At 42.5% G+C, this 27,391-nt stretch overlaps 1 protein-coding gene across 4 annotated transcripts in view; it reads right to left on the reverse strand.

The window, feature by feature from the left end:
- LOC132394244 (tetratricopeptide repeat protein 39B) overlaps nt 1-27,391 on the reverse strand; it is a 411,030-nt gene that overhangs the window by 287,731 nt on the left and 95,908 nt on the right. For all 4 annotated transcript variants that reach the window (XM_059970126.1, XM_059970127.1, XM_059970128.1 and 1 more), the window contains 2 exons: nt 26,193-26,297; nt 22,637-22,768 (listed from right to left, as the gene is read on the reverse strand). In XM_059970126.1, the coding sequence (XP_059826109.1) occupies nt 22,637-22,768; nt 26,193-26,297 (237 nt within the window). The remainder of the gene's footprint in view (nt 1-22,636; nt 22,769-26,192; nt 26,298-27,391) is intronic.

Genomic DNA, 27,391 nt, shown 5'->3' on the forward strand with positions numbered 1-27,391 from the left:
CTAGTCCATGCCGAACTCTTAATCTCACCTAGTCCCACCTACCCGCACTCAGCCCATAACACTCCACTCCTTTCCTGTCCATATACCTATCCAATTTTACCTTAAATGACACAACTGAACTAGCCTCTACTACTTCTACAGGAAGCTCATTCCACACAGCTATCACTCTCTGAGTAAAGAAATACCCCCTCGTGTTTCCCTTAAACTTCTGCCCCCTAACTCTCAAATCATGTCCTCTTGTTTGAATCTCCCCTACTCTCAATGGAAACAGCCTATTCACGTCAACTCTATCTATCCCTCTCAAAATTTTAAATACCTCGATCAAATCCCCCCCTCAACCTTCTATGCTCCAATGAATAGAGACCTAACTTGTTCAACCTTTCTCTGTAACTTAAGTGCTGAAACCCAGGTAACATCCTAGTAAATCGTCTCTGCGCTCTCTCTAATTTATTGATATCTTTCCTATAATTCGGAGACCAGAACTGTACACAATATTCCAAATTTGGCCTTACCAATGCCTTGTACAATTTTAACATTACATCCCAACTTCTGTACTCAATGCTTTGATTCAAAAAGGCCAGCATTCCAAAAGCCGCCTTCACCACCCTATCTACATGAGACTCCACTTTCAGGGAACTATGCACTGTTATTCCTAGATCTCTCTGTTCCACTGCATTCCTCAATGCCCTACCATTTACCCTGTATGTTCTATTTGGATTATTCCTGCCAAAATGTAGAACCTCACACTTCTCAGCATTAAACTCCATCTGCCAACGTTCAGCCCATTCTTCTAACCGGCATAAATCTCCCTGCAAGCTTTGAAAACCCACCTCATTATCCACAACACCTCCTACCTTAGTATCATCGGCATACTTACTAATCCAATTTACCACCCCATCATCCAGATCATTTATGTATATTACAAACAACATTGGGCCCTAAACAGATCCCTGATGCACCCCGCTAGTCACCGGCCTCCATCCCGATAAACAATTATCCACCACTACTCTCTGACATCTCCCATCTAGCCACTGTTGGATCCATTTTATTACTCCAGCATTAATACCTAACGACTGAACCTTCTTAACTAACCTTCCATGTGGAACTTTGTCAAAGGCCTTGCTGAAGTCCATATAGACTACATCCACTACCTTACCCTCGTCAACATTCCTCGTAACTTCTTCAAAAAATTCAATAAGGTTTGTCAAACATGACCTTCCACGCACAAATCCATGCTGGCTACTCCTAATCAGATTCTGTCTATCCAGATAATTATAAATACTATCTCTAAGAATACTTTGCATTAATTTACCCACCACTGATGTCAAACTGACAGGTCTATAATTGCTAAGCTTACTTCTAGAACCCTTTTTAAACAATGGAACCACATGAGCAATACACCAATCCTCCAGCACAATCCCCGTTTCTAATGATATCTTAAAGATCTCTGTCAGAGCTCCTGCTATTTCTACACAAACTTCCCTCAAGGTCCTGGGGAATATCCTGTCAGGACCCGGAGATTTATCCACTTTTAAATTTCTTAAAAGCGCCAGTACTTCCACCTCTTTAATTGTCATAGGTTCCATAACTTCCTTACTTGTTTCCCACACCTTACACAATTCAATATCCTTCTCCTTAGTGAATACCGAAGAGAAGAAATCGTTCAAAATCTCTCCCATCTCCCTCGGCTCCACACATAGCTGACCACTCTGATTTTCTAAGGGATCTTAGAAGGGATGTGATGAAACTGGAAGGGCTCAAAAGAGTGTCACAAAAATGATTCCAGGATTGAACAGTTTGTCATATGAAGAGCGTTTGATGGCTCTGGAACTGTACTCAGCAGAATTCAGAAGAATGAGGGGTTACCTCATTGAAACCTATCCAACGGTGAAAGGCCTTGAGAGAGTGGATGTGGAGAGGATGTATCCTATGGTGGGAGTGTTTGAGGCCAGAGGATACAGAATAGGGGATGTCCTTTTAGAATGGAGATTAGGAGGGAATTCTTTAGCCAGAGAGTAGTGAATCTGTGGAATTCTTTGCCACAGGCAGCTGTGGAAGTCAAATCTTTATGTATATTTAAGGCAGAGGTTGATAGATTCTTGATTAGTCAGGGTATTAAGGGATATGGGGAGAAGGCAGGAGATTGAGGCTGAGAGAAAAAATGGATCAGCCATGATGAAATGGTAGATCAGCTATGATGAAAGACTCGATGAGCCAAATAGCCTAATTCTGCTCCTATATCTTATGGTCCAATGAGCAGCATGCTCATAAGAACAGTAACTTCAGAATTATTTTGAAAGCAAAATCATAAAAATGTAATGCCCAGTTAGAACCACGTTATTTCCTATTAAAATCAACCCACTCTGCCTCAGCAGCAGGGGATTAAAAAATACAAATGCTGCTTGTCACTATTTGTTATCCATGATGTATGGTTAAATTGACAGGAGCTGGTACTTGAAGCAACTGCTGCAACAGTTTAAGGGAGTTAGGCCTAGTGAGTTTCTCTTAACAGGAGCTGGAATTTAGGGTGAGAGTTTAAAACAATGGTCTCCAACCTCTGGGCCGCGGACCGATATCAGGCCATGAAGCATGCAGGGGTGCAGTGGTAGGTGGAACGCACCCAGCGCGTCTTTAACAAAAAAGCCAAAACAAACAAGCTAATTAATTAGGTGCCGCCCGGCATGTAAATGTCAGCCCAGATCAGAAGCAAGAGTGCTGACACTCAGCGATTCAGGAACAGCTTCTTCCCCTCCGTCATCCAATACCTAAATGGACTTTGAATCTTTGGACACTACCTCACTTCTTTTTTCTGTTTTTGCACTTTTTAAATCTATTCAATATACGTAAGATTTACTTGTTTATTTATTATTCTTATTTTTATTTTTTTTCTCTGCTAAATTATGTATTGCATTGAACTGCTGCTGCTAAGTTAACAAATTTCATATCACATGCCGGTGATAATAAACCTGATTCTGATTCTGTTCAGCTCAGTCATCAAGGTCAAGGAACAAGATACTCAGTCCACCATATTATACCACACTTACCAGGTCCCTGCCATTTTCTGCACAAGTCCTGCCCTTTACACTTCTCCAAGTTAAATTCCTTGGCCCATATTCCATTTGGTCTTCAATAGGCACTATACCACCCATTTTGTTGGTATCTACAGACTTATTAAGCATGCTAGTTACATTTTTGTTTAAGTTATTAATATATGCAATGAACAGCGGTGCACCCGAAATTCATTCCTGCAGCACATCTTTGATCATAAGCCCCCATTCCAACCCCCCTGTCCCCACTACCGTCCTCTATCTCCTCACACCAAGTCATTTGGCTATTCCATGTAATCAATCAACATTGAGAGTTTTGTTTCCTTGTACACAATTTTTCTAAAACCTATTTTGAAACGATAGGCAGAAGAACAGGGTGGAGGAAGATGAAGCCTATCCAGTCCAATCAGCCTTCAAAATCTTCAGAATGAATGGTTTGGGCTGAAGTGCAGAACAACCTACAGAGAGTCAAAAATTAAACAGTATGAAATGTTCTTACCTTGATCTTGTGGATTAGGGAAGCAAAAGAAAAATATAAAGAGAAAGTCTTCATTATTTGGCCAAGCTACATGAAATTGGAGAGGAGATGGAGGAAAGGGAATAGAAACGTGGGCAAAAAAACTATATTCGTAAGTTTGACAACAAAGGGAAAGTGGAGGGGAATGTGTTCATCTTGTTAATATCATATCATTATTTTTTCATCTTTACCATTAAAATTTACAGTTATCAATGAAATTGAGAACCTCAATTAGATCTTGCTGCTTCTTGACAGAGAAAGATGGCATGACAAATCAAAGTAAAAGTTTTGATTGGCAAGTATTTGTCATTCAACATACAAAACTATACTATTCATTTAGTTGATAGTTATGGGTCCACTTCACTAAAAATCAAGAATTAATCCATTAAACAATTACGCTTTATAAAGATGAGGCAAATGTGGAGCATCAATGACTCAAGTAACTCTTGGGGTCCAAGTCTATAGCAGCTGCGCAGGTTGATTCTGTGGTTAAGAAGGCGTATGGTGTATTCACCTTCATCAATTGTGGGATTGAATTTAGGAGCCGAGAGGTAATGTTGCAGTTATATAGGACCCTAGTCAGGCCCCATGAGTACTGTGCTCAGATCTGGTCGCCTCACTACAGGAAGGATGTGGAAGCCATAGAAAGGGTGCAGAGGAAATTACAAGGATGTTGCCTGGATTGGGGAGCTTGCCTTATGAGAATAGGTTGCGTGAACTCATCCTTTTCTCCTTGGAGTGATGGAGGATCAGAGGTGACCTGATAGAGGTGTACAAGATGATGAGAGGCATTGATCGTGTACATAGTCAGAGGCTTTTTCCCAGGGCTTGAAATGGTTGCCACAAGAGGACACAGGTTTAAGGTGCTGGGCAGTAGGTACAGAGGAAATGTCAGGGTTAAGTTTTTTACTCAGAGTGGTGAGTGCGTGGAATGGGCTGCCGACAACAGTGGTGGAGGCAGAATTTCTGGAAGCAACTCGGAAGGCACAGGATATAAAGATTGAAAAGAGGAAGAAATATTCTAAAGGCAAGATGATACAATCATGCCCAACAAGGAAAGTCAAAGCCAACATAAAAGCCAAAGAGAGCAAAACAGTGAGATGTTAAAGGATTGGGAAGCTTCTTAAGCTAACAGAAGGCAACTAAAATCAGTAAGAAGTTAAAGATGGAATACAAAAGTAAATTAGCCAATAATATTAAAGAGGATACCAAAGTTTCTTCATATACATAAAGTGTAAAAGAGGGGCGAGAATGGATATTGAACTGCTGGAAAACTGTGCTGGAGAGAGTGTAATGGGGGAACAAAGAAATGGTGGACGAACTGAGTAAGTATATTGCATCAGTCTTCACTGTGGAAGTCACTAACAGTATGGTGGAAGTTCCAGGTGTTGGGGTATGAAATGTGTGAAATGTCATAATTAGAGAGAAGGTTTTTGGGGAAACTGAAAGATCATCTGGACCAGATGGTATACACCACAGGGTTCTGAAAGAGGTGGTGGAAGAAATTGTGGAGTCATTAGTAATGAACTTCCAAGAATCACTAGATTCTGGAATGGTTCCAGAAGAATAGAAAATTGCAAACATCACATGCATCAAGAAGGGAGCAAGGCAGAAGAAAAGAAATTATAGGCCAATTAGCCTGACCTTGGCGGTTGGGAAGATATTGGAGTCAATTGTTAAGGAAGTGGTTTTGGAGTACTTAGAGGCACAATGAAAAATGGCCCGTATTCAGCATGGTTTCCTCAAAGGACAATCTTGCATGATAAATCTGTTGGAATTCTTTGAAAAAAAAATAACAAGCAGTATAGACCAAGGAGAATTGGTTGATGTTGTGTACTTGGATTTTCTGAAGGCCTTTTACAAGATGCCTTCACCTGGTCAGTGACAGCGAGGAGGTAATAGAAAGGAGTTATAGGCAGATGATCACACTGGGGCAACAGGAGACAAACACGTGGGTCACAGTCAGGAGGGGGAAGGGGAGGAGTCAGGTACTTGAGAGTACCCTTGTGGCTGTACCCCTCGACAGTAAGTACTGTTTGAGTACTGTTGGGGGTGGACAGCCTACCTGCGGGATGCAACAGTGGCCGTTCCTCTGGCACAGAGTCTGGCCCTGTAGCTCAGAAGGGTAGGGAAGGGAAGAGGAAGCCAGCAGTGATAGGGGACTCCATAGTTAGGGGGTCAGAAAGGCGATTCTGTGGATGCAGGAAAGAAACTAGGATGGTAGTTTGCCTCCCAGGTGCCAGAATCCGGGATGATTCAATCACGTCCAAGATATCCTGCAGTGGGAGGGAGAACAGCCAGAGGTCATGGTACATATTGGTACCAATGACATAGGTAGGAAAAGGGAAGAAGTTCAGAAAAAAAGAGAACAGGGTGTTACGAAGGAGGTGAACAAGCAGGACCGCAAAGGTAGTAATCTTGGGATCACTGCCTGTGCCACGCGACAGTGAGAATAGGATTAGAATGAGGTGGAATATAAATGGGTGGCTGAGGGATTGGAGCAGGGGGCAGGAATTCAAATTCTGGATCATTGGTACCTCTTTTGGGGCAGGTGCGACCTGTACAGAAAGGACGGGTTGCACTTGAATCTCAGGGGGACTAGTATCCTGGTGGGGAGGTTTGCTAAGGCTACTGGGGAGAGTTTAAACTAGAATTGTTAGGAGGTGGGAACGGAACTGAAGAGACTGGGGAAGAGGAGGTTGGCTCACAAATGGAGAAAGCTTGGAGACAGTGCGAGAGGGAGGATAGGCAGGTGATAGAGAAGGGACACGCTCAGACCGAAGGTTTGGGATGCATCTATTTTAACACAAGGAGTGTTGTGAACAAAGCAGATGGGCTTAGAGCGTGGATCAGTACTTGGAGTTATGATACGGTGGCCATTTCAGAGACTTGGATGGCTTGGGGCAGGAATGGTTACTTCAAGTGCCAGATTTTAGATGTTTCAGAAAGGACAGCGAGGGAGACAAAAGAGGTGGGGGTGTGGCACTGTTGATCAGAGATAGTGTCACGGCTGCAGAAAAGGTGGATGCAATGGAGGGATTGTCTACAGAGTCACTGTGGGTGGAAGTTAGGAACAGGAAGGGGTCAATAATTTTACTGGGTGTGTTTTATAGGCTGCCCAATAGTAACAGAGATATCGAGGAGCAGATAGGGAAACAGATCCTGGAAAGGTGTAATAATAACAGAGTTGTCGTAATGGGAGATCTTAATTTCCCAAATATTGATTGGCATCTCCCTAGAGCGGGGGTCGGCAACCCGCGGCTCCGGAGCCACTTGTGACTCTTTCACCTCTGTGCTGCGGCTCTCTGTGGCTTTGGGAAATAATTGGTCAGTATTTAATTAAAATGTATTTTATGTTAGTTTGTTAGCTTTTGAAATGTAATTCTAAATTTGAAGATTATGGTGATCTTGTACAATCTAAATAAGACTTTGTGGCGACACATTTCCTGGCACATCCGAAACGGCTCACAATTAGCCAGCATTCAGGCTAAGGGAGATAGCCTACGGGGGTTTGTGAGTACGTGTCTTTTGCAGCATCCGCGCCCATGGGGGCTGGGTTGAGGGAGGCTTAAAAGCAAGGCTGTGTAGTTCGAATAAAGTTATTCGACTGCAGTTTACTGACTGCGTGAGCACACTGCTACAACATGTTTTTATCGCTATTAATATACGTCACCACTGCCAATACCTGACACCCGTCAGTGCGCGATTTCTTTAATTTTTCGATCCAAGGTAAGCCAACTATGGAGAATTCTAAAAAAAGAAAAGTGACTGAAGAAAACAGAACGTTTAATGATACGTGGGCAGATTCATTTGCTTTCACTGTTGACGAGACTGGTTTACCAGTATGCTTAATATGCAATGAGAAACTAGCAAACAACAAAAAGTCAAATGTCGCAAGGCATTTCCAGAATAAACACGCAGCCTTTGCTCAAAAATATCCGGATGGAGATGAGAGAAAAAAAGCCGTTTCGGAACTGATGCGGAAGGTTGATCTGAGCAAAAATCATTTCCAGAAATGGATGAAGTCTGGAAAATCAACGACATACGCTAGTTATATTGCCGCTCAGGAAATAGTCAGGCACGGGAAGCAGTTTACAGATGGTGAATATATAAAAGAATCTTTCATTAAGATTTCAGAACATCTATTCACAGACTTTAAAAACAAGAGTGAAATTGTGCAGAAAATCAGGGATATGCCCCTCTCTGCAAAGACTGTCAAAGACAGAACCATAAAAATGGCAGAAGACATCACAAGACAGCAAATTAAAGACATCAATTCAGCTGTGGCCTACTCGATTGCCTGTGACGAGTCTAAAGACAAAGGTGATATTGAACAAATAGCGCTGTTCTGCCGGTATGTAAACTCTGCCGGGCCACAGGAAGAACTGATTGAGTTGATACCTCTAAAAGACCAAACACGGGGGGAGGACATCTGTGAGGCTGTCTTGAATTGTTTAAGAGCCAAAGGAATAAAGACCACCCACCTGGTGTCAGTAGCTACTGATGGGACACCGAATATGACGGGAACGCACAAGGGAATTGTGGCTTTACTGCAGAAGTCGCTGGACAGAAAGCTGCTGACTTTTCACTGTATCTTGCACCAAGAGGCACTGTGCGCTCAAACATTTCCTCCGGAATGCACAGAAGTAATGGATGTTGTCATTCAGATTGTCAATAAAATAATGGCAAAAAGTTTAAATCACCTTCAATTCCGTTTGTTACTGGACGAGCTGGAAAGCGCATATTCTGATCTCCTGCTGCACAACAAAGTCCGGTGGCTGTCCAAAGGGGAGGTGCTGAAACGCTTTGTCGTGTGTCTGGAAGAAGTGAAAACTTTCCTGGGCAGCAAAGGGCTCACCTTTCCTGAGCTGGAACAGCCAGAGTGGCTGGAAAAGCTACACTTCATGGTAGACATGACAGCGCACCTGAACACGCTGAACACAGCTCTTCAGGGGAAAGGACGCACAGCCCTGCACATGTTGGAGGATGTTTTGGCATTCGAGCGCAAGTTGACAGTGCTTGCCAGAGATTTACAGAAAGGCACTTTGTCTCACTTCCCCAATTTGAGAGAGTTCAAACAAGGTCACGACATGATAATTTCGGAGTATTTACATTCTGCAATCATCGCAATGCAAACATCGTTTGGGAAACGCTTCTGTGAGTTCAGAGAGGAAAAAAACACATTATCCTTCCCGGTCACTCCCTTAAGCATCGATCCTTCCCTACTGAATACAACTGCATTGGCAGGTGTGAATAAACCTGATCTTGAGATGGAACTGGCCGACATAGCCGACAAAGACATATGGGTGTCCAAGTTTAGACGCTTGACAGCAGACCTTGAAGATGTTGCCCGTCAGAAGGCCATTCTTGCTCAGAATCACAAATGGAGTGATATTGAAAACCTCCCAAAACCGGACAAACTTGTGTTCGAAACATGGAATGCCATGCCCGACATTTATGTAAACATGAAAAAGTATGCACTTGGAGTCCTGTCGATCTTTGGATCCACATATGTATGTCAGCAGGTGTTCTCCAACATGAACTTTATTAAAAAACATCGCGCACGCCTCACAGATGACAGCTTGCGATCCTGTGTAAAGATGAAGGTGACGTCATACAGCCCTGATGTGCAGACGCTGTGCGCTGAGGTCCAGGAGCAGAAATCCCATTAACCAAGTATGATAAATATTTTAATTGCCTATTATTTTACGTATATTCATATTTTTTCATTGTTCAGTGAAATAGTCCTTTTATTTTTCAGGCTGACAGCTGGCTGATGTTATTTTTGGTTTGCTGCTGGTGGAAAATTTAAGTTCGGCGTTTTTCATAAATACAAGAAGGACTCAAATAGACATTGAGTATTTTACTTAAAAGTAACCTTCAACCCAACGTCTTTTTTTCGGAGTTCAAAATGTTTTTGTTGCATGCAGAAATGTAATTTCGTTTTCTCTGCAGGAGTTCATCAATTTCATAAATGCAACACATTATAGTTTGTTTATACATAGCATAAAGGCAAAAAAAAACGTTGTATGCAGTGTTATTTCATTTTAAATGTCAAACGGGTTTTGCGGCTCCCAGTGTTTTCTTTTCTGTGGGAAACGGGTCCAAGTGGCTCTTTCAGTGGTAAGGGTTGCTGACCCCTGCCCTAGAGCAAGGGGTTTAGATGGGGTGGAATTTGTTAGGTGTGCAGGAAGGTTTCCTGACACAATATGTACATAAGCCTACAAGAGGAGAGGCTATACTTGATTTGGTATTGGGAAATGAACCTGGTCAGGTGTCAGATCTCTCAGAGACAGTGATCGTAATTCTATCGCCTTTACAATAGCATTGGAGAGAGATAGGAACAGGCATGTTAGAAAAGCGTTTAATTGGAGTAAGGGGAATTATGAGGCTGTCAGACCAGAAATTGAAAGCTTAAATTGGAAAAATATGTTCTCAGGGAATAGTATGGTTGAAATGTGGCAAATGTTCAGGGGATATTAGTATGGAGTTCTGTATAGGTATGTTCCAATGAGACAGGGAAGTTATGGTAGGATACAGGAACCGTGGTGTACAAAGGCTGTAATGAATCTAGTCAAGAAGAAAAGAAAATCTTACAAAAGGTTCAGAGAGCTGGGTGATGTTAGAGATCTAGAAGATTATAAGACTAATAGGAAGGATCTTAAGAAGGAAATTAGGAAAGCCAGGAGGGGCCATGAGAAGGCTTTGTCGGGCAGGATTAAGGAAAACCCCCAAGGTATTCTACAAGTATGTGAACAGCAAGAGGATAAAACATGAAAGACTAGGACCTATCAAGTGTGATAGTGGAAAATGTGTATGGAACCGGAGGAAATAGCAGAGGTACTTAATGAATACTTTACTTCAGTATTCACTATGGAAAAGGATCTTGATGATTGTAGTGATGACTTGTAGCAGACTGAAAAGCTTGAGTATGTAGGTATTAAGAAAGAGGATGTGCTGGAGCTTTTGGGAAGCATTGTTTGATAAGTCGCCAGGATCAGATGAGATGTCCCCAAGGCTACTGTGGGAAGCGAAGAAGGAGGTTGCTGACCCATTGGCGATGATCTTTGCATCATCAATGGGGACGGGAGAGGTTCCAGAGGATTGGAGGTCAGTCACCAGTGGAGTGTCTCAGTGATCTGTTCTGGAACTCTTACTCTTCATGATTTTTATAAATGACATGGATGAGGAAGTGGAGGGATGGGTTAGTAAGTTTGCTGATGACACAAAGTTGGAGGTGTTGTGGATAGTTGGAGGGCTATTAGAGGTTACATTGGGACATTGTAAGGATGCAAAGCTGGGCTGAGAAGTGGCAGATGGAGTTCAACCCAGATAAGTGTGAAATGGTTCATTTTGGTAGGTCAAATATGATGGCAGAATATAGTATTAATGGTAAGACTCTTGGCAGTGTGGAGGATCAGAGGGATCCTGGTGTCCGAGTCCATCAGATGCTCAAAGTAGCTGCGCAGGTTGACTCTGCGGTTCAGAAGGCGTATGGTGTATTGGCCGCCTTCAATCATGGAATTGAACTTAGGTGCTGAGGGGTCATGTTTCAGCTATATAGGACCCCGGTCAGACCCCACTTGGAGTACTGTGCTCAGTTCTGGTCGCCTCACTACAGGAAGGATGTGGAAGCCATAGAAAGGGTGCAGAGGAGATTTACAAGGATCTTGCCTGGATTGGGGAGCTTGCCTTATGAGAATAGGTTGAGTGAACTCAGCCTTTTCTCCTTGGAATGATGGAGGATGAGAGGTGATTTGATAAAGGTGTATAAGATGATGACAGGCATTGATCGTACGGATAGTCAGAGGCTTTTTCCTAGGGCTGAAACGATTGCCACAAGAGGACACAGGTTTAAGGTGCTGGGGAGCAGGTACAGAGGAGATGTCAGGGGTAGGTTTTTTTACCCAGAGTGGTGAGTGCGTGGAATGGGCTTCCAGCAACGATGGTGGAGGCAGATACGATAGGGTCTTTTAGGAGACTTTTGGATAGGTACATGGAGCTTAGAAAAATAGAGGGTTATAGGTAAGCTTAGTAATTTCCAAAGTAGAGATATGCTTGGCACAACTTTGAGGGCTGAAGGGCCTGTATTGTGCTGTAGGTTTTCTATGTTTCATACAAGAGGCAAGCTGGGAGCACATGGTATTACAGGAAAGACTCTAGCATTGATAAAGCAGTGGTGGATTGTCAGGAGGCAAAGAGTAGGAATAAAAGGAAACACGAGGAAATCCACAGATGCTGGAAATACAAGCAACACACACAAAGTGCTGGTGGAACGCAGCAGGTCAGGCAGCATCTATAGGAAGAATACAGTTGACATTTCAGGCCAAGACCCTTCGTCAGGACTAACTGAAAGAAGAGATAGTAAAAGATTTGTAAGTGGGAAGGGGAGATCTGAAATGAAACGAGAAGACAGGAGGGGGAGGTATGCAGCTAAGAGCTGGGAAGGTGATTGGCAAAAGGGATAGAGAGCTGGAGAAGGGAGACAAGTGAGAAGAATAAAGGGAGCCTTTTCTGGTTGGCTACTGATGACCACCGGTGTTCCACTGTGGTCTGTGTTGGGGCTGATTCTTTTTACATTACAGGTCAATGATTTGGATGATGGAATTGATGGCTTTGTTGCAAATTTCAGATCATATGAAGATAGGTGGAAAGGCAGGTAGTTTTGAGGAAAGAGGCAACAGAAAGACTTGGATAGATTGTGAGAATGGACAAAGAAGTGGCAGGTGGGATACAGACGGAATGCATAAGCTCAGGCACTTTGGTAGAAGAAATGAAAAAAAATACAGAATGGAGAGAAAACACAGAAAACTGAAGTACAAAGAGACTTGGGGGTCCTTGTGCAGGATACCCTGAAGATTAATTTGCAGCTTGAGTCAGTGGTGAGAAAGGCAAATGAAATGTTAGCATTCATTTCAAGAGGACACGAATATAAAGCAAGGATGTAATGTTGAGACTTTTTAATAGACAATAGACAGTAGGTGCAGGAGTAGGCCATTTGGCCCTTCTAGCCAGCACTGCCATTCACTGTGATCATGGCTGATCGTACACAATCAGTACCCCGTTCTTGCCCTCTCCCCATTTCCCTTGACCCCACTATCTATAAGAGCTCTATCTAACTCTCTCTTGAATGCATCCAGAGACTTGGCCTCCACTGCCTTCTGGGGCAGAGCATTCTACATATCCACCACTCTCTGTGTGAAAAAGTTTTTCCGCATCTCTGTTCTAAATGGCCTACCCCTTATTCTTAAACTGTGGGCTCTAGTTCTGGACTCACCCATCAGTGGGAACATGCTTCCTTCCTCCAGTGTGTCCAATCCCTTAATAATTTTATATGTTTCAATCAGACCCCTCTCATCCTTCTAAATTCCAGTGTATACAAGCCCAGTCGCTCCAATCTTTCAACATATGACAATCCGGCCATTCCAGGAATTAATCTTGTGAACCTATGCTGCACTCCCTCAATAGCAAGAATGTCCCTCCTCAAATTTGGAGACCAAAACTGCACACAATACTCCAGGTGGGGTCTCACCAGGGCCCTGTACAGCTGCAGAAGGACTTCTTTACTCCTATTCTCAATTCCTCTTGTTATAAAAGCCAGCATGCCATTAGCTTTCTTCACTGCCTGCTGTACCTGCATGCTTGCTTTCATTGACTGATGTACAAGAACACCTAGATATCATTGTGCTTCCCCTTTTCCTAACTTGACTCCATTTAGATAGTAATCTGCCTTCCTGTTCTTGCCACCAAAGTGGATAACCTCACATTTATCCACATTAAACTGCATCTGCCATACATTTGCCCACTCACCCAACCTGTCCAAGTCACCCTGCATTCTCATAACATCCTACTGACATTTCACACTGCCACCCAGCTTTGTGTCATCAGCAAATTTGCTAATATTACTATTAATCCCTTCATCTAAATCATTAATGTTTATTGTAAACAGCTGCGGTCCCAGCACCGAACCTTGCGGTACCCCACTGGTCACAACCTGCCATTCCAAAAGGGACCCGTTAATCACTTCTTTGTTTCCTGTCAGCCAGCCAATTTTCAATCCATGTCAGTACTCTGCCCCCAATACCATGTACCCTAATTTTGCCCACTGATCTCCTATGTGGGACTTTATCAAAAGCTTTCTGGAAGTCCAGGTACACTACATCCACTGGCTCTTCCTTGTCCCTTGTTACATCCTCAAAAAAACTCTAGAAGATTAGTCAAGCATGATTTTCCCTTCATAAATCCATGCTGACTCGGACTGATCCTTCTACTGCTATCCAAATGTGTCATAATTTCCTCTTTTATAATTGACTCCAGCATCTTTCCCACCACTGACGTCAGGCTATCCGGTCTATAATTCCCTGTTTTCTCTCTCCCTCCTTTCTTGAAAAGTGGGACAACATTAGCCACCCTCCAATCAGCAGGAACTGTTCCTGAATCTGTAGAACATTGGAAAATGATTACTAATGCATCCACGATTTCGAGAGCCACCTCTTTAAGTACCCTGGGATGCAGACCATCAGATCCCGGGGACTTATCAGCCTTCAGACTCAACAGTCTATCCAACACAGTTTCTTGCCTAATACAAATTTCCTTCAGTTCATCCTTTACCCTAGTTCCTTTGGCCACTATTACATCTGGGAGATTGTTTGTGTCTTCCCTAGTGAAGTCAGATCCAAAGTACCTGTTCAACTCATCTGCCATTTCCTTCTTCCCCATAATAAATTCACCTGTTTCTGTCTTCAATGGCCCAATTTTGGTCTTAACTAATTTTTTTGCTATTCACATACCTAAAGAAGCTTTTACTATCCTCCTTTATATTCTTGGCTAGTTTACCTTCATACCTAATTTTTTCTTGGCATATTGCCTTTTGTTATCTTCTGTTGCTCTTTAAAAGCTTCCCAGTCCTTCGGTTTCCCATTCATCTTTGCTATGTTATACTTCTCTTTTATTTTTATACTGCCCTTTACTTCCCTCGTCAGCCACGGCCGCCCCTTACTCCCCTTAGGATCTTTCTTCCTCTTTGTAATGAACCGATCCTGCACCTTCTGCATTATTCCCAGAAACACCTGCCATTTTTGTTCCACTGTCTTCCCTGCTGGGGTATTGTTCCATTGAACTTTGGTCAGCTCATCCCTCATAGCTCCATAGTTCCCTTTGTTCAACTGTAAGCTCCATAGTTCCCTTTGTTCAACTGCAATACTGACACATCCGATTTTCCCTTCTCCTTAAATTGTAAGGCAATTGGCACTGGTGAGGCCTGACTTGGAATATTGTGAGCAGTTTTGGGCCCTTAATCTAAGAAAGGATGTACTAAAACTGGACAGGATTCAAAGGATGTTCATGAAAATGATTCCAGGATTAAATTACTTCATATGAAGAGCCTTTGATGACTCTGGGTCTGTATTCACTACTATTCAGAAGAATGAGGGGTGACCTCATTGAAACCTATCAAATGGTGAAAGGCCTTGATAGAGTGGATGTGGAGAAGATGTTTCCTATGACCAGAGGACACAGCCTCAGAATAGAGGGACTTCCTTTTAGAATGGAAATAAGGAATTGCTTTAGCGAGGGAGTGGTGAATCTGTGGAATTCATTGTCACAGGCGGCTGTGGACACTGAGTCATTGGGTATATTTAAGGCAGAGGTTGATGGATTCTTGATTGGTCGGGCATGAAGGGATATGGGGAGAAGGCAGGAGATTGGGGCTGAAAAATGGATGAATCATGGTGAAATGGTGGACCAGACTTGATGGGACAAATGGTCTAATTTGGTTCCTATATCTTACGGGCTTGCGACTTTATAATTTAGTCACTTTTTTTTGTTACAAAGGCTATGTTGTTCAAACTTCCATGCAAAGCAATAGGAAACTAGCCTAAAGGGAGGATGGTCAGATGAATACAGGACACTGATGGAGACTTCATCAAGTAGTGGAAGCTGAATCATCTGCAGCTCAACACAGTAAGACTAAGCCTGCACTGATCCCTTTTAGTATTTATGGTGAGGATTTGGGGGTGGTGAGGACCTACAAATACCTGGGGTGCACCTGGATGACAGGCTTGAATGGAGCACCAACACAGAGCGTGTGTACAAGAAAGGCCAGAGTCGCCTCTACTTCCTGAGGAGACTGAGGTCCTTTGGAGTATGCAGACCTCTCCTTCACCTGTTCTACCAGTTTGTTGTCACCAGTATGATCTTCTATGTGGTGGTGTGCTCATCAACATGGGTGATGCCAATAGGTTCAATGAACTAATTAGAAAAGCTGGCTCTGTTATAGGAATCAAACTGGACACACTGGAGACTGTGGTAGAACAAAGGGCCCTACAGAAAATCCTGGCAATTCTGAACAATGTTTCTCACCCTCTATATGCCACCTTGGCTAAACAGAGGAGCACTTTTAGACTAAGACTTTAGACTAAGACAACTTTGCTGCTCCAAAGAGCTCGATATGAGGTCATTTTTACCCTCAGCCATTAGACTCTACAATGACCCCTCCTGTTCAACTGTTTGAGGCAACTTATTTTTTTTATTCTTTCTTCCTCCTCTTGTAATATTTGTATATCTGTGCACTTGTAATGCTACTGTGACACTAATTTTCTTTGGGATCAATAAAGTATGCATCTATAGCACATCATGTACTCTTAAAATAGTGAACCTATAACCAAATAAGATAACATACAAAAGATCCATTGTGCAATATTTTTTGTATACCAAATGGGCATGCTGTAGCTTTAGCTTTTGTCTCACACTATTTAAAGAATGCTTTGATGATATGAAACATCAGGATTGACTACTTTTGTTTTTTTGAGAAAGGAAGAAAGGTATTCTCAGCCTTAGAAAATGAAGCTATGTCGACAGTGGAGTTGAGTTTGGGGAAAAGTCTTGGAACAGAATGATTCTATCAATTTCAAAGTAATTATGGATGATCCTCAGGATAAAGACTTGAATTGGGGGAAAGCTGATCTCAGTGACATAAGAGGACCTTATGCTACAGCACAAAAACAGGCCATTCGACCAAACTAATCCGTGCTGAACAAGTTACATCAATTTGCAACTGGACCATAGCACACCATACTCCTGCCATCCATGTATCCATCTAAACTTCTCTTGAATGTTGAAATCAAATCAACATCCACCACATTGATTCATGCTCTCATTGTTTCTGAGTGAAGTTCCCCCTCCTGTCTTCTGAATATTTCAGCTTTCACCTTTAATCTCCAACATAGTTCCAGCTCAGCACAGAACCAGGCCCTTCACCTATCTAGTTGAGCCTGAACTGTTGTTCTGCCTAATCCCATCAACCTGCACCAGGACCATAGCTCTCAATATCCCTTCCATCAATGCAGCTATCCAAACATCTCTTAAATTAAGAAATCAAACATACATCCACCACTTTCAACACCCTCTGAGTAAAGAAGATCCCCCACAGGTTCTCCTTAAATATCTCTCCTTTCATCACTAACCTATGACTTCTAGTTCTAGTCTCACCATCCTCAGTGGCAAATCCTTGCTTACATTTGCCTTTCTATCCATCTACATTGGTGAGTGAAGGCAGAATTATGTGCATCTTGGAGGAGATTTGGTATGCTGTTATATTCCACGTTCCAGATGCCATTGTTCTTCTGGATGCACTGATGGGTGCCAATCAAATGGACTGCTTTGGCAAGACTGGTGTCAAAAAAGCACTCATCAAAGTCGGTGACAGGTCTTTTACCACACATACAGTGGTATGCAAAAGTTTGGGCACCCCGGTCAAAATTTCTGTTACTGTGAATAGTTAAGTGAGTAGAAGATGAACTGATCTCCAAAAGTCAAAAATTAAAGCTGAAACATTCTTTTCAACATTTTAAGCAAGATTACTGTATTATTTTTGTTTTGTACAATTTTAGAGTGGAAAAAAAGGAAAAGTGCACCATGCAGAAGTTTGGGCACCCCAAGAGATTTGAGCTCTCGGATAACTTTTCCCAAGGTCTCAGACCTTAATTAGCTTGTTAGGGCTATGGCTTGTTCACAGTCATCGTTAGGAAAGGCCAGGTGATGCAAATTTCAAAGTTTCAAATACCCTGACTCCTCAAATCTTGTCCCAACAATCAGCAGCCATGGGCTTCTCTAAGCAGCTGCCTTGCTCTCTGAAAATTAAAATAAATGATGCCCACAAAGCAGGAGAAGGCTATAAGAAGATAGCAAAGTGTTTTCAGGTAGCCACTTCCTCAGTTCGTAATATAATTAAATGGCAGTTAACAGAAACGGTGGAGGTCAAGTTGAGGTCTGGAACACCATGAAAACTTTCTGAGAGAACTGCTCGTAGGATTGCTAGAAAGGCAAATCAAAACCCCCATTTGACTGCAAAAGACGTTCAGGAAGATTTAGCAGACTCTGGAGTGATGGTGCACTGTTCTACTGTGCAGCGGCACCTACACAAATATGACTTTCATGGAAGAGTCATCAGAAGAAAACCTTTCCTGTGCCCTCACCACAAAATTCAGTGCCAGAAGTTTGCAAAGGAACATCTAAACAAGCCTGATGCATTTTGGAAACAAGTCCTGTGGACTGATGAAGTTAAAATAGAACTTTTTGGCCACAGTGAGCAAAGGTATGTTTGGAGAAAAAAAGGGTGCAGAATTTCATGAAAAGAACACCTCTCCAACTGTTAAGCACAGGGATGGATCAATCATACCTTGGGCTTGTGTTGCAGCCAGTGGCACGGGGAACGTTTCACTGGTAGAGGGAAGGATGAATTCAATTAAATACCAGCAAATTCTGGAAGCAAACATCTCAATGTCTGTTTAAAAAAAAAGCTGAAGATGAAAAGAGGATGGCTTCCACAACAGGATAATGATCCTAAACACACCTCAGAATCCACAATGGACTACCTCAAGAGGCGCAAGCTGAAGGTTTTGCCATGGACCCTGACCTAAACATCATCGAAAATCTGGATAGATCTCAAAAGAGCAGTACATGCAAGATGGCCCAAGAATCTCACAGAACTAGAAGCCTTTTGCAAGGAAGAATGGGCAAAAATAACCCAAACAAGAATTGAAAGACTCTTAGCTGGCTACAGAAAGCATTTACAAGCTGTGATACTTGCCAAAGGAGGTATTACTAAGTGTGCAGGGTGCCCAAACTTTTGCTTTGGGCCCTTTTCCTTTTTTGTTATTTTGAAACTAAGAGATGGAAGTGAAACAGTAATCTTGCTTAAAATATTAAAGAAATTTGTCATCTTTAACTTTATGCCTTTTGGAAATCAGGTCATCTTTTACTCGCTTAGCTATTCACAGTAACAGAAATTTTGACCAGGGGTGCCCAAACTTTTGCATGCCACTGTATCTTGTTGATGGTGGAAAGGCTACACAGTGAGTCAGGAGGGCAGTTATTGCTCCAAATTGGACTCTGGACTATCTCTCCAGCCACGGTCAACGGTGACCACTAACATACTCAAGAGGAACTTGGCAATGGGAATGCTATTACTTGTCTAGGGTTGGAGGTCAAGTTTTCCTTGTTTGAGATATTCAAAGCCTGGCATTTTTGTGGCAATGAACACCACTTCACCTCAGCCCATATGTGAATATGTCCAGATTTTTGATACATGGTTCACATGCTGAACCATGTGGAGCTGAATGCTGTAGAATTATTAGCAAACATTCCCACTTCTAATCACAATTATTCAGTAAGCAACTTGTTGATGTGTCTATTGTACTGACTGGGAACTCAGTCATGCAGCAGGGAAACGGGCACTTCATTTTGTTATGGATCTGGATTTAGGAGGCATGACCAGAAAGTTCACAGACGACACAAAGACTGGCAGAGTCATGGACAGTGTGGAAGGCAGCCTTGGATTTTAGGTTGATATTTATATGTTGTAGAACTGAGCTAAGAAATGACAGAAGACAGTTAAATGGATCCAGAAAAGTGGATTTCGGCAAGGCATTTGACAAGGTACCCCATACAAAACTTAATGAGAAAGTAAGGAGTTATGGGATCCAAGGGAGCATTGCTTTGTGAATCCAGAATTGTCTTGCCCACAGAAGGCAAAAAGTGGTTGAGACGGGTCATTTTCTGCAGGGAGGGCAGTGACCAGTGGTGTGCCTCCAGGATCTGTCCTGGGACCCCTACTTTTCGTGATTTTTATAAATGACCTGGATGAGGAACTGGAGGGCTGGGTTAGTAAATCTGCCAATGACACAAAGGTTGGGGGTGTTGTGGATAGTGTGGAGGTTACAACGGGACATTGATAGGATGCAAAACTGGGCTGAGAAGTGGCAGATGGAGTTCAACCCAGATAAATGTGAGGTGGTTCATTTTCATAGCTCAAATATGATGGCAAAGTATAGTATTCATGATAAGACTCTTAGAAGTGTGGAACATCAGAGAGATCTTGGGGCCTGGGGCCTGGGTTCACAGGACACTCAAAGCTGCTGCACAGAATGACTGTGTGGTTAAGAAGGCATACGGTGCACTGACCTTCATCAATTGTGGGATTGAGTTTAGGAGGTGAGAGGTAATGTTGCAGCTATATAGGACCCTGGTCAGACCCTAGTTGGAGTACTGTGCTCAGTTCTGGTTGTCTCACTACAGGAAGGATGTGGAAACCACATTTTCAAGAGGAGATTTACAAGGATGTTGCCTGGAATAGACTGAGTGAACTTGGCCTTTTCTCCTTGGAGCGACGGAAGATGAGAGGTGACTTGATAGAAGTGTACAAGATAATGAGAGGCATTGATTATGTGGATAGTCAAAGGCTTTTCCCCAGGGCTGAAATGGCTAACACGAGAGGGCATAGTTTTAAGGTGATTGGAAGTAGATACAGAGGAGATGTCAGGGTAAGTTTTTTTTTATGCAGAGAGTGGCTGCTGGCTGCGGTGATGGAGGCAGATACAATAGGGTCTTTTAAGAGATTCCTGGATAGGTACATGGAGGGTTATGGGTAACCCTAGGGAATTTCTAAGGTACGGGCATGTTCCGCACAGTATTGTGGGCCAAAGTGTCTGTATTGTGCTGTAGGTTTTCTAGATTTCTATAAATGTGAGGCAAGGCATTTTAGGAGCACTGATGAGACTAGGGCATGTACATTACTGGTAGGGTTTTAGAGAGCACTGAAGAACAGAGGCTCGTTGGGGTAACGTCCAGACATCCTTGAAGGTGGCAGCGCAGAAGGCACTCAAGATACTGGCGTATATTTGTTGAGACACTGAATACAGATGCAAGGAAACTATGCTGCAACTTTATAAAACTTTGGCTAAGCCTCAACCAGAACACTACATGCAGTTTTGTTCGCATTAGAAAAATTGTGATAGTGCTGAGGGGAATCACCAAGATGGTACCTGGGATTGAGTGTTTCAGTTATGAGAAGAGACTGGAAGGGCCAAGTTTGCTTTCTTTGGAGTAAAGGATGGTAAGAGACTTGACTAAGGTTGATAAAATTGACGTGTTCAGATAGAGTAGACAATCTGTACTCTGCATCACCTTATGTACTTTTCCCTACATCACAGGCAGACAAAGCAAAGGGACACAGATTTAAAATGAGGAGGAATAGATTCAGGGGATTTAAGGAGAAACTTTGTCACCCAGAGAGTAACGACTACCAGGAATGCACAACATAAAATGGCCAAGACAGAGTGCTGACCGTACTTACAAAGTCAACAAATTAATACATGGATTTCCTAAGCTCAGGACAAATGCTGGATGATGCATTTGGTGTGGATGGGTGTCCACTGGCCAGTGTGTACACAGTGGGCCCAATGGTTTTCATTCCGTACATTTCTACAACTCTAAACAGAATGAGGTACTGCACTTAACCTATTCTAGTTCTTTCGAATGGCAGGTGTTTTTCTCTTCACACTTATAACTGGTTTTTGTCAAGCCACTCCTCCAGCTCGTGGCTACATCGATGGACCGTGGCAAACCCATGTCTTGGTTAGAGGGCATGTCTGGACCAGGTGGAGAACATCCTGGGTTGGGATACCACAAGGGTAAGCTGGGGTTTGTTGGGTGCCCCATCGGTGTATTGTTGGCACTGTTTTGGCACGTCAACATCTGAGCCTTTTTGCGACTGTCCAGTTTTTTCTGGTAGCTGTATTAAAGCCCAGGAGGAGTGAGGTGGGGTCATCCATCAGATCTCAAAGGTTGAGGGGGGAGTAAGCATGGTGGTGTGCCAATATTGGCGCCATTCAGTGTGTTTGCCATAGCAGTTGAGGCTTTTCAAGTTGTAGAAAGGTTTTTCGGGATTTGAGTCAAGAAGTTGAAGGAGCATTTTTGATGGATTTGCAAACTGGAATGTTGTTGGGCATATTTTAGATACACTTGTAGAATTCTGCTGAAGCTGCTCTACTACAGATCTCTGGGGGTGCGATTCCGCTTATTGTTGGGAGCCATTGGACAGGTGTGGAGTTTAGGACTCCTGAGATATTCTTATAGAAGTATGGAGCTGTGTATTGATATTGATGTGTGAGCACTTCTCTCTCAGGTGGGTGTGCAATATTCAGCGACTGAGAAACATAGTGCTAGGCTAGATGTTTGTAGGACTAACTGGTCAGCACCCCATTTGGTTCCTACAATCTTCCTGACTATGGACATTCAGGATTTTAGTTTCTTTACAACATTTTGAAGGTGGATCTTGTATGAGAGAGTTCGACCTAGTGTGACTTCTCAGTACTTCGGGCGTGGATCGTTGGGTAGCAATTTGTCATTTCACTTGATATTAAGTTTCAATTTGGTTAGTTGGTTGTCCAGATGAAATATGGAAGTTACTGTTGGTTGACATTCATATTTAGGTACCACTTTTAGAAGCAGTTGGATAGGGAGTTGATAAAGTTTTTTCAATGGATTCTATATTGTTCGATTAGAAGGCTATGTCCCATTCATCAGCATATCCAAATTTAGCAGATTTGGTTTCAGGGAGATCACTGAGATACAGATTGAACATAGCTGGATTATTCTTTTAACGATGTAAATAGGAATCAAGGAAAGTCCATGAAGAGGGGGGTGAATTATAATTGCAACAAACTCTGACTGCGCCTAATCAAACTGAGGATGAAAGAAATCATCCTATGCATAAACATCCAGTGAGACTTACTTCTGACAGGTCTGTAAAGCTTCCTTCATTGTTCCAATGGCTGCAAGAATATCATTCTGTTCAAATGTCATGGCTGCCTGCATGGCATGCATAGTACTGTAACCTAGAGCGTGGTACATGCTGTCTTTGGACCTACATTGAAAACAAGCAAAACAACCGTCAGGGGTTGAAAACTGTTGCTCCATGGCAATCAAATTACAAGCATTTGAATTCCATTATGATTAACCTTTGTTCTAATTTCCATTCATTTCATTGATTGAAGTTGCAGAAGCTAGATGAGTTATCAGCAATATTGAATTTATATTCCACTTTAAAAAGAGATCAACAGGCAGAGAACTAGGAATTTCATCCAAACATTGTCAATAACCATTATGATCTCATTTCCCATACCTCATTTGGCTGAAATGTGCCTGAATCTGCCCAGCTATTCGGTTTGAGAATTTATCCATTGGGTTAAGAAGTTTCTTCTCATTCCAGTCCTGAATAGGTGGTTTCAATGGTGAGTCCTGGTTCTAGATATCCAAGCATCTATTTCATCAAAGCCCTTAAGAATTTTGTACATTTCTGACATTTGTCTAAGCTTGAAATACTACTTTATCCCTCCTCAGGATTTAGTATATTTAGTTAACCCTTTGCTGTGCGGTTCAAGGAAGAAAGATGAAAGCTTCAGGAATACATCCTGAATACATGGGGATGAGGGTAATACCAAATGTATTTCAGTGCAGTGGTGTGAGGTAACATCCACAGAACGATAGAACATAACATAACATTCACAAAAACAGTCCTTTTGGCCCTTCTTGGCTGTGCCAAACCATTTTTCTGCCTAGTCCCACTGACCTGCACCGGGCCCATATCCCTCCATCCACCTCTCATCCATGTACCTGTCCAGGTCTTTCTTAAATGTTAAAAGTGAGCCCACATTTACCACTTCATCTGGCAGCTGGTTCCACACTCCCACCACTCTCTGTGTGAAGAAGCCCCCTCTAATGTTCCCTTTAAACTTTTCCCCCTTCACCCTTAACCCATGTCCTCTGGTTTTCTTCTCCCCTAGCCTCAGTGGACAAAGCCTGCTTGCATTCACTCTATCTATACCCATCATTTTATATATCTCTATCAAATCTCCCCTCATTCTTCTACGCTCCAGGGAATAAAGTCCTAACCTATTCAACCTTTCTCTGTAACTCAGTTTCTCAAGTCCCGGCAACATCCTTGTAAACCTTTCACTCTTTCAACCTTATTAATAGCCTTTCTGTAATTTGGTGACCAAAACTGTACACAATACTCCAAATTCCGCCTCACCAATGCCTTATACAACCTCACCATTACATTCCAACTCTTATACTCAATACTTTGATTTATAAAGGCCAAAGTACCAAAAGCTCTCTTTACTACCCTATCTACCTGTAACGCCACTTTTAGGGAATTTTGTATCTGTATTCCTAGATCCCTCTGTTCTACTGCACTCCTCAGTGCCCTACCGTTTATCTTGCATGTTCTACCTTGGTTTTTCCTTCCAAAGTGCAATACCTCACACTTGTCTGTATTAAACTCCATTTGCCATTTTTCAGCCCATTTTTCCAGCTGGTCCCAATCCTACTGTAAGCTTCGAAAACCTTCCTCACTGTCCACTACACCTCCAACCTTTGTATCATCAGCAAATTTGCTGATCCAATTTACCACATTATCATCCAGATCATTGATATAGATGACAAATAACAATGGACCCAGCACTGATCCCTGTGGCACACCACTAGTCACAAGCCTCCACTCAGAGAAGCAATCCTCCACTACCACTTCTGACTACTCCCATTGAGCCAATGTTTAATCCAATTTACTACCTCACCATGTATACCAAGTGACTGAATCTTCCGAACGAACCTCCCATGCGGGACCTTGTCAAAGGCTTTACTGAAATCCATGTAGACAACATCCACAACCCTCCCTTCATCAACTTTCCTTGTAACCTCCTCGAAAAACTAATAGATTTCTTAAACATGACCTACCACGCACAAAGCTTTGTTGACTCTCCCTAACAAGTCCTTATCTATTGAAATACTTGTAGATCCTATCTCTTAGTACTCCTTCCAATAATTTACCTACTACTGACATCAACCTTACCGGCCTATAATTTCCTGGATTACATTTACAGCCTTTTTTTTAACAATGTAACAACATGAGCTATCCTCCAATCCTCCGGCATCTCACCCGTAGATACTAACATTTTAAATATACCTGCCAGGGCCCCTGCAATTTCAAAACTAGTCTCCTTCAAGGTCCGAGGGAATACCTGTCAGGTCCTGCAGATTTATCTACTCTGATTTTCCTCAAGATAGCAAGCACCTCCTCCTCTTCAATCTCTATATGTTCCATGACCTCACTGCTTGTTTGCCTTATTTCCATTGACTTCATGCCAGTTTCCTTAGTAAATACAGATGCAAAAAACCCATTTAAGATCTCCCCCATTTCTTTTGGTTTCATACATGGCCAACCACTCTGATCTTCAAGAGGCCCAATTTTATCCCTTACTATCCTTTTGCTCTTAATATACCCGCAGAAGCTCTTTGGGTTATCCTTCACCTTGACTGCCAAAGCTACCTCTTTTAGCCCTCCCAATTTCTTTCTGAAGTTTTTTTTTGCAATTTTTATACTCAAGTACCTTATTTGCTCCGTTTCCTATACATGTCATACATCTCTCTTCTTTATCAGAGTTCCAATATCCCTAGAGAACCAAGGTTCCTTATCCTTATTCACTTTGCCTTTAATCTGACAGCAACATATAAACTCTGCACTCTCAAAAATTTCTCCTTTGAAGGCCTCCCACTTACCAATGACATCCTTGCCAGAGAACAACCTGTCCCAATCCATGCTTTTTAGATCCCTTCTTTAAATTTCTTTAAATTTGGCCTTTTTCCAGTTTAGAACCTCAAACCAAGGACCAGATCTAGCTTTATCCATGATCAAGTTGAAACTAATGGTGTTATGATCACTGGAACCAAAGTGTTCCCCTACACACACTTCCTTCATCCCATGAACCTCTGCATCCAAAAACGTATAAAGGAGATCCGAGGGGCAAGTTTTTCCATACAGAGGGTGATGACATGGGATACAGCATCAATTCAGGTAGACATCTCACTCAGCATAGATGAGATGGGCTGAATGACTGTTTCTGTTCTGTACTGCAACACTCGGGGGCCCTAAAATCTACAGTAATGGAAGGTGCTGGAGTAACTGTTTCAGACATGACTAAATTCAAACATTGTAGAGAAGAAAGGAAGTCAAGGTAGCACACTGAACCATTCATTTCCCAAGATCAATAATATAAAACCACCCTTACAAAATTGTGATACTGTATATACCTGGGCTTCCTCTTGTGTGCCTACTATTTACTATGAAATCACCTTTTCAAAAGTACATGATTCTAATGCCCATGCTCCAACTTCAGTTTGCATTTCATTCATAACACATACTGTGGGTGCCTGCAATGAAGGACACAGCTTAAAATCTGCAGAGCTACCCAACTGAAAATAATACAATTTAAATCTAAATCATTTCTTACCAAGGGCGCAACAAATCCAAGGCTTCAGAAAATTTGTTATTTAAAAATAAACTCAGAGCAGTGTTGCACTCATCCAGGGCACTCTTCAAATCCATCTGTGACGCCCTAATAAAACAAAGGTAAACAATAAACTCGCTTGTAGCGCTGCTATGTTGGAATAAATGACCAAAGGCATGATAAATACTGAGCAGACAAAATCTGAAGGCAATTTAGTCTCTCGTAGCCCATACAGCACATGAACAGGGCCTTCAGCCAATGAGATTGTGCTAAACTAATTAAACTAGTAACTAAAAGCTTAACTAAATTAGTGATTTATGCCTCCAGAACTCTATATTTCTCCATTCTCTGCATATCCATGTATCTAAGAGCTTCTTAAATGGCTCTGTCATAATTGCACTGCATTCTTGGTACCCACCACTCTCCATATTGCCCCACACACCTTTGAACTTAGCCTCTCGTATCTTAAATGTATGTCCTCTGGTGTTCGGTACTGACTGCATACTCTATTTATGCCTCTCATCATCTTATAAATACTATCGGGTCTCCTCTCTACCTTTGCTACCCAAAAGAAAAGAACTCCAGTTTCTCTAACCTCTCCTCATAGCATTCGCCCGCTAATGCGGACAGCATCCTGGTAAACCTCTTCAACACCCTCTCCACACCCTTCTAATAATGGAGTGACCAGAATTGAATGCAATCCTCCAGATGTGGCCTACCAGCGTTTATAAAGCTACAACGTAATTTTTTGACTCTTGACTAGCACCAATCAAGCACTCCACTACATTGATGCCATCAGGGTCACCTTTGCTCAGTCTACAATGCTCCCAGATGCATGTAACTTCAGCTCCCCTTCCTATTACACACTGACCTGCCTTCCTCTATCTTTTCTGCTGCCAGGGTGAGGCCCAACCCAGACTGAAGAAACAACACTTCATATTCCACCTGGCAAAATAATTTGTTTCTATTTTATGTAACCCCCCTGTCCAAGGGGTTGTTTAACCCCTTCACTCCTCCCTCCACTCCTCCTTCAGCCCTCCCCATTTTTGTCCACTTTCCCTCAATCCCCCCCAGCACACCTATCAACAACCTACTCCTGGTTCCATCCACCCACCCACAATACACATGCTTGACCTCCACTTGCATCTGGTTCTGATTTCAACTGCCATTCGCTTTTTCCATAATGGCTCTCATCTCACCTC

The sequence above is a fragment of the Hypanus sabinus genome, chromosome 5, assembly GCF_030144855.1.
Source record: "Hypanus sabinus isolate sHypSab1 chromosome 5, sHypSab1.hap1, whole genome shotgun sequence".
NCBI lineage: Eukaryota > Metazoa > Chordata > Chondrichthyes > Myliobatiformes > Dasyatidae > Hypanus > Hypanus sabinus.